General features: G+C 32.2%; 1 protein-coding gene across 1 annotated transcript in view; it reads left to right on the top strand.

The window, feature by feature from the left end:
- The window catches only part of LOC127736909 (short stature homeobox protein-like), a 31,065-nt gene extending 20,898 nt beyond the window's left edge, over positions 1-10,167 (top strand). Inside the window, exon 4 of the mRNA XM_052247474.1 lies at positions 9,599-10,167. Coding sequence (XP_052103434.1) covers positions 9,599-9,912 — 314 coding nt within the window. The 3' untranslated portion in view covers positions 9,913-10,167. The remainder of the gene's footprint in view (positions 1-9,598) is intronic.
- Positions 10,168-13,532: the final 3,365 nt, after the last annotated feature.

Here is a 13,532-nt window from a genome sequence, read left to right as displayed (position 1 = left end):
TTTGTTTTGTTTATGTTAATATGTTGTTGCTATTTTCTACATATGCGGAACATAGCTCTAGTGTGTTATTCTCAGCCGGTTTACCTTTGTTTGTTAGCGAATCATAGCATGAGTACAGTATGCTAACAGAAAACCTTAATTCTACTTTTATTCATATCAAAGATAATCAAAAGCTGATACATTTTTAATCATTCAATTCTACCCAAGGTGCTTAAAGATGCTTTCATAAATAAATTATCTAAATGCGATGAAAAGACATTAGATATATGTGGCAAAGGTTAATCATAATTTGTTATTTGTCTTATATACCTTTTTCTACTATCTACGTAACTTTCAATTTAAGGCGCTTTGGAGGAATGGAAATTTCAAATGTATAAAGTGTGAATTTCACTTTCTTAAAAAATATATGCGTCATTGATATATTCTTAAATTTGTAGGCGCTATATATGAACTATATGAACAGTTTCTCTCCTTAATTTTTTTTAATGATGAGATGAATTAGATAAGAAAATAAACATCACAATAATAATTTATCAATCCTCAGACACACGGGTATACAAGAGAACATAATATATTCACATAAACATGCATGGTCAATCAATTCACATAGCATAAAATACAACAAAATGTGACTCGACATATTATCACATCACTTTACTTAAGAAAAAAAATTGACATTTTATATATATCGAGTATGTACTAGTTGTTAACTTCTATGTCATTTGGTCTCGGGTGGAGAGTTGTCGCATTTGGCAATCATACCACATCTTATTCTTACATTTTGTAAATTTCAACATTGCAAAACCTTAAAAACTTTCTTGAGAAAGACTTTTCGTGTATACATGTATATTCATCGAAGCTAAAAATCAAAGCGTATCGTAAATGAAGGCAACAGTAGTATACCGCTGTTCAATAGTCATAAACCGATAAAGCGAAAACAAATCCGGGTTACAGACTAAAACCGAGAGAAACACATCAACTGTAAGAGGAAACAACGGAACAACAGAAACACTGAACTGCAACAAAAACAAACGCATACATACATAGAAATGGACTATTTGATAACAACTGCCATATTCCTGACTTGGTACAGGACATTTAAAGAAAAAATGGTAGGTTGAACCTGGTTTTATGGCACGCCAAACTTCCTGCTTATATGGCAATGTTAAAAATACCGCTAAAATGACAACATTACGTGACAGGAATACAGTACAAATACACGCAAGAACACCCAGAATAGAAAAATACATAAATAAATAATAAAATAGTACATTACAACATGTAAACCACAGAATAACAACGGACACCTCCCATGAATTTACGACAGTACATCAGAACACCACAAACGAAGTATAAACTGCGCGTCACACGAATGTATCAACGCCACAAAAAGTGACGTATTTTTGTGACGTTTGTATTATCACAGGTAAATTTCTAAAAATAGAATAGATTTGTTTTATGTAGACACGTACAAGACTATAAAATTGGGATTGAGTTTGTATTTTATGTGTTTTCTAACCATGACAAGAATATCAAAATGAAATTGTGTTTGTAATGGTGTTATTATTTGTATTTTCCAACCATGTCGATTTTTCTTATAAATCAAAACTGTGCATAAACATGAAAATCCTGTGCATATAGTACCTTTACACTTAAAATCATATATTAAAGTAGCTGATTTTTTATCTTAACTTTTACATACATATAGAGAATGAAAATAAAATAACTGAAATATAAGGCAAGATGTCTCTTTGATTGTTTACAATATTCCTCTCCAGTGGTTACAACCAAGTCGAGTGTTGAAGGTTGGAAGCGGAAAATGCTGACAATACTTCCGTACAATTAGAGGCGATTTTGTTATTAGCCTTAGGTTTCCATATATGGGTAGTGTTTGTTGAGTCCTTAGTAGGTCATGTCGACATAAATATTCCTTTTCATAAAATGTGTCACGTGGTTGCCCTAATCAGTTTCCCTGAGTTTAATCGTAGCAACTAGTGGTGACGGACTGTTTCGGAAAACGTACACTCTCATTGGGTATTCGACAAGGTCGTTGTCCCCATGCCATAAAAATCTCAGATAATTCTGGTCTTCTCTAACCACAAAACAGTATAACACGTGATGGACATCAGCAGTTACAGTGTCCATTTCATTGCGGAACGCAAGAGAACTCCAAAAAGATCATTCGACAAGTCTTGGCTTGTAAACAGTGAGACTCCGTAACAGTTTAAAGCTTTGATTTGTCAGGTTTTTTTGTATGAAAGACACCACAGAAGAATGTTCTTCGTGATTGTTGTCCAGAATATTATTCACAAATGTAAGTAAGTGTTCACGTTCCATCCATTTCAAAGACTGGTATCTAACAGCTAGGCACGATCAGGAACTGATTGTCTGTTGTTGGTAACAACTTACGTTGCACTAGAAACGTTATCGGTGCTACCCAACACCCGTAAGTCTCCCATAAATTGGTCGTCGCACTCACGGATATGGGTCGCAGCTTGTTTCTGTGTTTCGAGAAGGTCCAAGTGTCCTTTAGCTCAGCTTTTCCACAAACGACAACTGCGGCCTCTTGTTCCATTTGAGCCTCTCTGCGTATATTTGCGTGTTCCATCTCAAACGTCAACGCATGTCAATTGTTTTCTGTTCCATTTCAGCCTTTTCACGGATGGTAAAATGCTCCATTTTTGGCCTTTATATCGGTTTTCCTATACAGGGTCTGTTCTTCTAATATCGCTTCTGTTGTTGAATGAGGGCTTGGGTTTTTTGTTATCGTCGATTTATTGTATGCCACGAAATGAAATATTCTTTCATGACACATCAGTCAGGTTGTAGTTTTTCCTGTAATGGTGCAATCCAAATATTGGTTAAGACAGTACAAAACTATCATGAGTTGACTTTTATTCTGTAGACCATTCTAACAATAAGATGAAAACATGAACATTTAAGGCAATGCAATTTTACAATGTGATAAAAATAAATCTTAATGTAAACGGAGAGTTTGATATAAATAAATATACAGTCTGCTTTTAAAATGACATACACTGTTGAACTGGCAAATAGAGGCAACAGTAGTATACCGCTGTTCGAACAGTGAAAAAAATCCATGAAATCATGGAAAAAACTAAAATAATTTGAAAACATTAAATAAAATGTGAATGTGGTTAGTCACAACTTTTCACAATACCTCCCTAAGCCTTGGGTATTTATTGGGATTTTTTGGTACGTTTTTTTTAAATTGTATTAGTTTCATTTCATGTCAACAAGTTTACAACTTATATTACATAGGCAACACTAGTTTACCAATGTTCAAATCTCATAAATCCACTAAGAAGACAATTCAATGCAATTACTATTCAACATGGAGTTAAGCTACCGGGCTGGTTAAATTCTAATGGACAATAGTGTCCACCAGCAGAGATTCTGACCCGGTGGTGATGAATAGGCAACAGTATTTTACCGATGTTCAAATCTCATAAATCGATTGATAAGACAAAGCAAGGTAATATCCTGATCTTTAGATGTTTGTGTCTGGTTATGCATTCTGGGGTAGATATTTCATTGAATTGTATTGCTTCGCGTCACGGTGTGAAGCTATTAGTTTTATACGATATCCACGCCATCTTGATATAATTACTTAATAAATATATGTTCTCATTGGTTCCTTTGTGATGTGGAAAAGATTCTGTTGGCTAGAAAGACTTTTACAATTCAGAACATGTCCACGACAGGAAAAGATAGTAAATGCGTAAAAATTACAGTATGGGTATTCGAAGCCCGATCCGATACCCGATGAATGAATTATTTCGCCTTTACTGGTTTACCTTACTATATAATGTCGCGTGAAATTCATATTAATAAATAGGCTCAAGCAGTTAATTTTTGATTAATTGATATTTTGACGTGGTAAATGTATGAAGTAATGCTAAATGTGTATTTTTCACGTAATTTCAAATACATAATAACGTCACATGAATATCACGTGAGGACTGTTTCACGCGGAATATATTTTAGTCAAATGTAACGCTTTAAAATATACGCCGTTCAATGTACTACTCCATAACAAGTTAGTAAAACGGCGGTGTAGGAAAAATATATGAGGATAGTCATATGCAAATAATTATTGCGTCAAAACTAAATAATGTATTAGGAAAATGGCGTTCAATGTTCTTTCTGTGTATTTTTAAATTGTATTTTGCAAGAATTTTAACATGTTATTGAAAATATCAATATTCTTTAAACAACTCCATAGCTTGTTGCGTTAGCTTTATGTATTCTTAGCGTCTGCGTTTAACATAAAAATTCTTGTGATAAACTTGCAAATTTTCTTTTCATCTGCTGCGGCGCTTCCTTAATGGTTGTTGTGTGTGACGTCATGACGTCATTAATCTAAATTTAGCAAGATTTTTCATATTGACCGTAATAGAAACATAGCGTCAATATACTAGTACTTAAAAATAGAAACAAGGCTCCGGATACATAAAATAACCTTTCAAATACGTGATCGTAATATCCAATGAAAACAGGAGAATGCTACACCATATGTAATATTACCTTTTATTTATTTTGACCGGCAAGGTCCCATTACTGTGGACTGACAAATCATAAACTTTCAAAATCGAACGGTATCTATGAAATGACGCCACCAATAAATGTTAAAATCAAAAAGAAGCTTTCTTCTGTCAATCCTATTGCGTTAAAAATTTTGTGGGAATTATTTAAGGAAAAACTTTGTTTTTGTAGGAAGTGTTCATGGACAATTAAAATTACGGTATACCATAATACGTCCCATCTAAAACAGGCATATAATACCATACTTAGGAGGAGATGCACAAAGAAACAACCACATAAACCACATCTTACTAAAAAGTATGATACAGCGAAGCACTCGAAAGCTTATTAGAAAGCTAAAACTTGTCTAGTCTAAGAATCAAAACCAGTAGGTGTCAGGTGTTAAGATTGTAACTTGGAGTAAAGGTAATAATGGAAAACACCTCATGTAATATAATATACTGGGAAACATCTGTGTAATAAAACTAATCTGAAAAACATTGTTGTGATTAAACAGAGGACAGGATCATTACCGAGATTTATAACAATATTTGAATAAAAACTGAAATCACTCGACGGCTTGTACTGCCATTCGATCGTGTACATATATACAGTACAATACGACTTCAAACGTTCATTTCTTTAGTTTTTTTTTCTTTTTAGTTATTATTCATCATCTGATACTTTTAGGTTTTTGCTTCTGCTTACTAGTATTTTCGATCTGTCTCTACTTTTATTATAATGTTTCTTTATCATCTCCCGATTCCCGCTTTAATAAACACTGTTTCTCCAAACTATCAAAACTGTGACTTTACACCTTGAGTGGAAAAGATGACACCATTCGATTTCTATCATTTGTACAAGTCCAATAAGAAACAAGATTAAATTAGCGTCGCTGAAATTGATTTTATTAGTATTGATTGTATTACTGAAGAATAGAACTTTATTGGAAATAATTACTGTTATTAATCTGATTTACACAATTTGATAACGGTTGTTTAATGTCTTTGACGAACGACTCGCATTAACAGTTCAATGGTATTTCATTTTTATGAAATAGTGAAAAAGAAATTTGATTATCTTTATAAAAATGAATACTTGCTTTCCTTTACTTGATTTCCATGAATTTATAGCGGTGGATTAGAATTGACAATTAAGTATTTCGAGCATCCGAATTCATGTCTGTTCATGGATTTCGTGTGGAAGTTAATCTTTATTAGGGAGGAATATTATATCTACCTAACGAAAACTCAATATGAACTCGAATGTGACCTACCGGATTAGACTGTTTGCCGGCTTTGTACTTAAATCAGTAACATGACGGTGCAACATGTGTTGCAGGATCTGCTTACCCTTCCGATGCACCTAAACCACCCCGGTTTTTGGTGGGGTTTATGTTGCTCAGTCTTTAGTTTTCTATGTTGTGTTTTGTATACTGTTGTTTGTCGTTTTGTGGTTTTTAGTTTTGCAATGGCAATGTCTAGTTAAATTTCGACTTATGAGTTTATACCTTTGATATCTTTAACCTCTCTTTTACACATATGTATTATTTTCTTTTTTGATATATGACAGTGCCAATGTTTTGAACTTAATTCTCCAAAACCTCTCCCGACAAAGTCTTTCTTCCATAACGCCATGCTCTGGGAATTGATAGTGGTAGTCAGTCGGTAGTGATCTGCCTTAAATTGATCAGAAGATCTTTAAATTGTTTTACATTTGTCTTTTCGAGGCCTATTTATAGCTTTCTGTGCTATATGGGTTTTGCTCTTTGTCGAAGATTTATAGATATCCCTGTTTTAAGTCTTTATTGGTTTTGAAACAATTGATCTAATGTTCCGCTGCCTAAGACGTTCCTGGCAATAAACATCTACATGAAAACAATTGACGGTCATATGAAAGTAAACCTCGCAAACTTTAATTTCAATGGATCTAGTTTCAAACGGATGCTGATCAATGGACCATTTTTTTTAAAATTTATGTTCAGTCATGAAACTACACATGTATAAATAAAAAAAATTAAATGTAAATATTACTTTCGGTAATGGTTTAAATGAGCTATTTATTTCAATCAACGTAATATTTCCTTGGAAAACAGATACGGAGTATCTATGTTTACATTTTGTTATTACAAAATCTTCGATCTTCTTTTATTCCAGAATTTTTACATATTGTATTGTGAGTGACATACACAAACTTTTTTGATCTTGCCACCTTTATATTTCATAATGAACTATATTGTACAAATTTAAATACTATAAGAATTGGAACTGATTTTCAAACTTTCCGTCGAGAAATCAAGATCAAAAGACCCGTATTACTCAGATCGCCTATGTAACTATACACAAACGTAGAATTTAATCAACCGAATGATGCCCTTAGAGGAGAAGCGATATGTACATCCAAGTCTCTAAACTGAGTAATAGAAAAAAATCTACTTTCGAAAGACTGAATAATGATTTTAATATGATGACTATTTTTTTAATACTAGTACTACTAAATGATGACCTTTAAAAAATAATAAGATGCATATTTTATTTTCATATCCAAGGCTCCTTGCCAATGACGAGAATATACCCAGGAAAACAGACTATCACTATTGTTATTTATCCAATATACTTTTTTGTTGACAATAACTTCAGATTTTTAATCTGTTAGTTCTCTTAGTTTGCATTCAATATTTGCGTAGAATAAAAGTTTCAATTGATTGCATATCTATTCTACATGCAGTTTAATCATGATTAATCTCTATCTTATTGCTGGTGATATAATATACACGTTACCATATATGGTTCATTTGAAAATAAGAATTTCTGCAATGTTTGATTAACTATGAATGGTTAACCTTAAATCGACAGTTTTGGGCAACCCTTGTGTCGCGGGGACTGACAAGCTTGGTTCCTTGATTAAACCTCATCGTGTAGAATTACAAAATAGCAATGTATAATCAACGCTAAATTGGCTTCATCAACTATTTTATTAGAAAAATTGTGAACAAATATTGCTTGCTGTAGCCTCTTCTGTTGACAAAAGAACAACTACGGAAAATTTGAATAGCTTACGCGATGATAAATTACCAAGCACAAATATTTGTCTATAACAACGAATTTGTATGACTCGGCCCCTCAATTTTTTCTCTTTCAAAATACACGACCTTATGCGAACTATGATGCTTCCTGCCATGAATCTATGGGATAACGTATTTGACGTATTCAATTTTCAAAAGAGCAAGGGACAGATTAATTAAAGAGAAAAACGGTTGCAGGGTGATGTTCTCTTATTAGAGATCATTAACAAAACACTTCATCAAGTCTTGGATTTGGTTATTTAATATTTTCTGTCAGAAGATTGTATATTTAAAGTAAACACTTCTCCCTATATTCAATTATTGGCTAGAAAATTTGTCAGATTATGATAAATTGCGGAACAGATCCACTGTTTGATATCCATAATTGGTATCTGAAATAATCTTAAGATCTTCACAAAGTCTCTTGTCCTAAATGAAAATGACTACGAATTATGTAATCATAACAAAAACAGTCAGGTCTGCTTAAAACCTCTTTTCTATGGAAAATAGGAGGTTCTTCGTAAAAAAAATATCCATCTTTCTTTTAAACTTTTTTTTAAATTTTGATGCATCCACCATATCTAAAACGTTTTAAATTTGGTGGATGCATCAAAATTTAAAAAAAAAGTTTTAAAGAAAGATGGATTTTTAAATTCTTAGAAAAAACATAAAGAAAGACCGTTACTTCGAGTACCGATCAAATAGATAGACAAACGACTATGGCCGGAGAATATAGCGTTTCGACTAATTAATTGAGCAAATAACAATGAGAAATTATCATGTCGCGAAGTAAAAAAGAGACGAAAAAACGATACCAAAGGCATATTTAAACTCATAAATGAAAAACCAAACTGGCAATGCCATAGGAACATCTCGATTTGTTTTTCTTTAACAAACAACACTATGCAAAACACACCTGTCAACACTGAAAATAAAATGAACAAAACACACATTGTAACTAAATAGAAACTCTCAAGAATTGTGTTGACACCGAAAGATTATAGCTTTAAATGTAAAGATGACATTAAAAGAAGTAAATTGGGAATTAAGTCAGGTCATACAACCTTGGACTACCCTTGAAATGTTCGACTACAAATATACAAAAAGATTTTGTTATTGTTGATGATAAGCAAGCACTGAATGAAATGTCAAAGACCATTAATCTTAACAACTTTACAATACATACGGTACTCTGTTTTTTTTGTAAGCACACGATTGATGGATGCCTACAGGTATCGGGTATTTAGTTTTCTTTATGTTCCACTCAAAATTTACCTTTATGTTTGCAAGTACAACTGTTCATATCAATAGCAATATAAAAAATCTTTTTTAATTAAGCTTAAATTTTTAGCTTGATATTTTTATTTATTTTAATTCATTTCATTTATCTATTTTATTATTTAGTTATTATTATTATTATTTTGAAAGATTGGAAGATATAAATATAATTTCAAACTAACTTTGGGCTTAACTCGGATAAATCTATATGACGGGTTGACTTAGTTAATCTAGTGGAGTACTGCAAACAACTAATTAGGTATGTTCCTCTTATATTTACCACCCTTTGGGCGAAGCCACTGACGGTTAACTGTTACTCACCCAACAGTCGGTGACAATAACTTGTGGATTTTAGTCAAATTCCCTACTGTTCTTTCAAAAGTTTCAGCTTTTCTGGACATTTTATATATTCTAAGAAAAGAAGGTTTAGCAACAAATATGTTTAATTTTATGTTTCAAAATTTAACTGTATACTTCTACTCGACAATATCTTGATTATGAAATTCATTTTTTTGAATTTTAAGCTTTTTAATTAAAATATATGTAATTCTATTTAACTGAGTATATAAAAAAATCCTCATTAAACATTATATTGACAATGTGATACTCCAATGGTTAACAGACCCCTAAGTAAATCTACATATCTTGTATATGCAAAAATATAAAATTGGTCAGTTGCTTGTTCTTAAAGTAGACATTTTTATTTATCAGCAGGAATTATGATGCCAGGACATGGAACACCATTGGACGCTGTACGAATAGGGACATACGTGACGTCTCCACCAATCAGAGATGCAGTTGACAGACTTCATTTTCAACCCTTTCTACCGTACTATCCTCTACACACGGCTCCACCGACGCCACATCCACCGGCTATTCATCCACTTCTCCTTTACCATCATCACTATGCTACAGCATTAAACCTTGCAACATTACATGACAATAATTTAAAGACATCTAAAAATTCCAGCATTGCTGATTTACGACTAAAAGCGAGACAACACCTTGCAACCCTTGGAATTTGAGAAGTGTTATAAATCTAAATTGAATAATTATTTACCAATGACTCGGAAATGTGTAACTATTCAATTAATATGAAAATTGCAGGAATACATGAAACATATATTACAGAATCACCGAATGCTATATTCATACAATATATATGAACCATTGATATATATTAGAAATTGAATAATTGAATAACATATGTATATCGCCTATATGGTCCTATGTGCCAAAACTAATACCATGAAAGATGAATACAGATAACACATTGACAGTATGACACAATAATTAAGTGTTTTAGTATTTATAGAATACTGTTATTCTACGCTTTGCTTTTGAAGTCAAGAAAAGCAGTAAAGATTGTATACTGGCTAGGAAACATTAAACAGTTTAAAGCGGCTTTGGACGTTCCTGATGACGGTCAATCCAGAAAAGCGCTTCGGACTCGTGCAATATAAAAATCTCATTTTCTAAAGTAATTTGTTTGAATAAGAAATTAAATTTTGTCTTATACAAACCTTACTTACAATTACTGAATGAACTGTATCAAAACCAACTGAGAACACTAACATGGTAAATATGGGACGACCAACTCAGTGTGAAACTTTTAAGTATTGACATTATTACTACTACTTGTACTTGGTTTATATTGTTATTGTGTCTATGAAAATGATGTAATGTATCTTTATTTCGCCCTATTAATGCATATTCTATATACAAATCAAATATAAGGTTAATCATAATTAAATTGTCTTGGTGATCGTGATCAGTATTTATTTACTTATCTATCATATCCTTATTCTAGAGTTAAAAATATATTACCATTGATTTTTTATTGTATTACCTTTTATGTACCCTTTGTTAGGCCACTTGTGGGAATAAAATAAGGAGGGTTAAGATCTATAAAAAAAAACAATATTAACCCCGCTACATGTTGACGTGGCTGTTCAAAGTTAGAAATTTCGTTATTGGTTGTATATTGTTATATCTTAATTGAATGTGATTTTTGTCAATTTGGCGAATTTGGCGTAGCTGCAGATATTGTATAGTTTCTGTTGAAATCATTCGCTACTTTTCAAGTCTCGGAGAGATTCCGATCTCGACATATGACATAGACACCTCAAGATGTCTTTTGATTTTTTTTTTATTTTTTGTAATTTTTGGGGTTGCTGCCTGATTGATGTATAACTCACATCTTCGTTATGCATATCGTAATCATAAACTTATTTCAATTATGAGTTATTCAATCATATTTACTAACAGTTGTCCAATTTCTGGTTTAGAAATAGTTGAGTTCATAATTGATGGCGGTTGTCGTCTATAGTTATTCAATCCTAAAGGTAAAAGGGAATCACAAATTCGCATATTATTAAAGAATAGTAACAGACGACTCTCCAAAAGATTATATCGATTGTTAGTATTCGTGTTTTTCTTCTTCTTCTTTCTTTTAGTAAAAACTCCATCCAAGTGAAAATATGATAATGGTTTGGATCATCAACAAATACGCCTCCAAGCGGTTTAATTGTGTATTAGTTCCCAAAACATTTTTTTAATTGATTTTACACATAATTTTTTCGGATAATTTAATCCGAATATTTTGTCAAACTTGCTAATTTCAGTAACGTTGGTGATTATTGTTGATGTTTGATCATCACCTATATAATTCTTTTGAAGGGTACCATAAGTTTCCAACAGAGTTGAGTGTTTTTTCCTTTGCATGATTTTCCGATGTTTCATTGATTTTATACCAAATTTTCTACTATTAATAGTTTTTAGTGAACCAACTGTGCTCCTCTTCTTGTCGACTTGTTCCTTTATTGATACGAGGCTGACTTCATACAAGAACTCCTTAGGGAGAAAGAAAAGAAGCTAGCAGTATCCTTTAACTTCCCTTTCCGCTATATAGATGATGTTCTCTCAATATATAATTAAAAATTTGGTTTCTATGTTGAACGCATCTATCCCATCGAACTTGAGATGAAGGATACAACTGAAACAGTTAAGTCTGCCTCATATTTTGACTTAAGGGCATACGATACAGTTACAGGGGAGGTAATGACGTTGCTAACGTAAATTGTTATTTTCGCGACGTCAAACTGTGACTTATCGGGAAAAGATGCAGTTTTCGACTGATTTTTATCATTCAAACTGATTTAACTTGAAAACGAGTTCATGGACCCCTCTTTTTTAAAGTGACATTTGGTTTGATTACGTATGAAGATTATGTATACCAATTTTCATGAATAAGTCAATAGTGCAATTTTTTTAAATTTGATAAATATACAGCAAAAAATGACGTTATTTTTCTACATTCATGAACATTTGATAACTATGAGTTGATTGTAAAAATAAAATGTACAAATTTTTAGAACATTTATATAAAAAAGAAACTAAAAATAATTTAACAAAAAACAGCTTGTGTTTATCTTTTAAAACAAAAAAGTTATGTATTTCTGTCGAAAGGAAAAATACGTCCACAAATCCGAATTTTGAGGAAATATCTGAAATTTCAACCTCAATTTACTCAAAAAGTAGCACATGATGGTATATTTTTTATTACATATTTGATTTAATCAGGTAAAAAATAGCCTATATGCAAATTTTCATCAAAATTTCAATATGGGATCAAAACTGTATCGTATGCCCTTAATTTAGAAATTGACAATGAGGGTCGGTTGAAAACAAAACTTTACGACGAAAGAGATGATTTCAGCTTCCCAATTGTGAATTTTCCATTTCTATGTAACAACATTCCAGCAGCGCCTGCATACGGAGTATATATCTCCCATTTGATACGATATTCCAGGGCTTACATTTCCTAACATGATATTTCCTTGATAGAGGGTTGCTGCTCACAAGGAAGCTATTAACCCAAGAGTTCCAAGTGGTGAAGTTGAAATCGTCCCTTCGTAAATTTTACGGACGCCATCACGAGTCGGTTGACCGTTATGGAATATCCGTTTCACAGATGACAACGGATATGTTCCAATTGTCGTAACTACAATCCCGTCCCATTTACCCCGAATGTGACCTTCCGAATTAGACTTGTCATCGTGTGTGTACTAACATGAGGTAGCAATAAACATTTAGGAAAAAATATTAAAATTTACCCTCATAAATTTTACCACCCCCTTTTCATTGCTTTCTTGCGAATTAAGCTTACTGTTTGTGTCATATATTTTCATATGTATGTAATCAGAATCTTCCATAGATTTTATATCCAGTAGTTAAAATGGTAAAATATCATTTCTTTTTGGTGTATCCATGGCAACAATCTGCATTTATTTGTTAGAAAATATTGCGAAAAGGGGGAAAAGATGTCACATATTTTTCCAAAATTTGGCTAGAAGTAGATTTCAATCGCTTGAAATAATACCTTTTCTGAAACTGTTTACATATATCTATGAAGAAATCCAATGAAAATCATATGTCTTTCATCTCATTTTTTTTTGTAAAATTGCGTCAAAAACTGCGTGTAGAAAAAAAGTGTTTGTAAACATTACATGTATTTCTGGACCTATGGCCGGCCTAGCTATGAAAATACGGAGATTCGAACAGAACATAGCCCATAAAACATTTAAAAAATAATCTTGATGTTCTTATAAACCATCTTTGAAGGCTAAATTAGTACTCAGTTGTC

This window comes from Mytilus californianus, unplaced genomic scaffold (genome assembly GCF_021869535.1).
Source record: "Mytilus californianus isolate M0D057914Y unplaced genomic scaffold, xbMytCali1.0.p SCAF_4, whole genome shotgun sequence".
Classification (NCBI taxonomy): Eukaryota; Metazoa; Mollusca; class Bivalvia; order Mytilida; family Mytilidae; genus Mytilus; species Mytilus californianus.
Note: the sequence above shows the minus strand (reverse complement) of the source record. Positions and strands in the feature narration are given on the sequence as shown.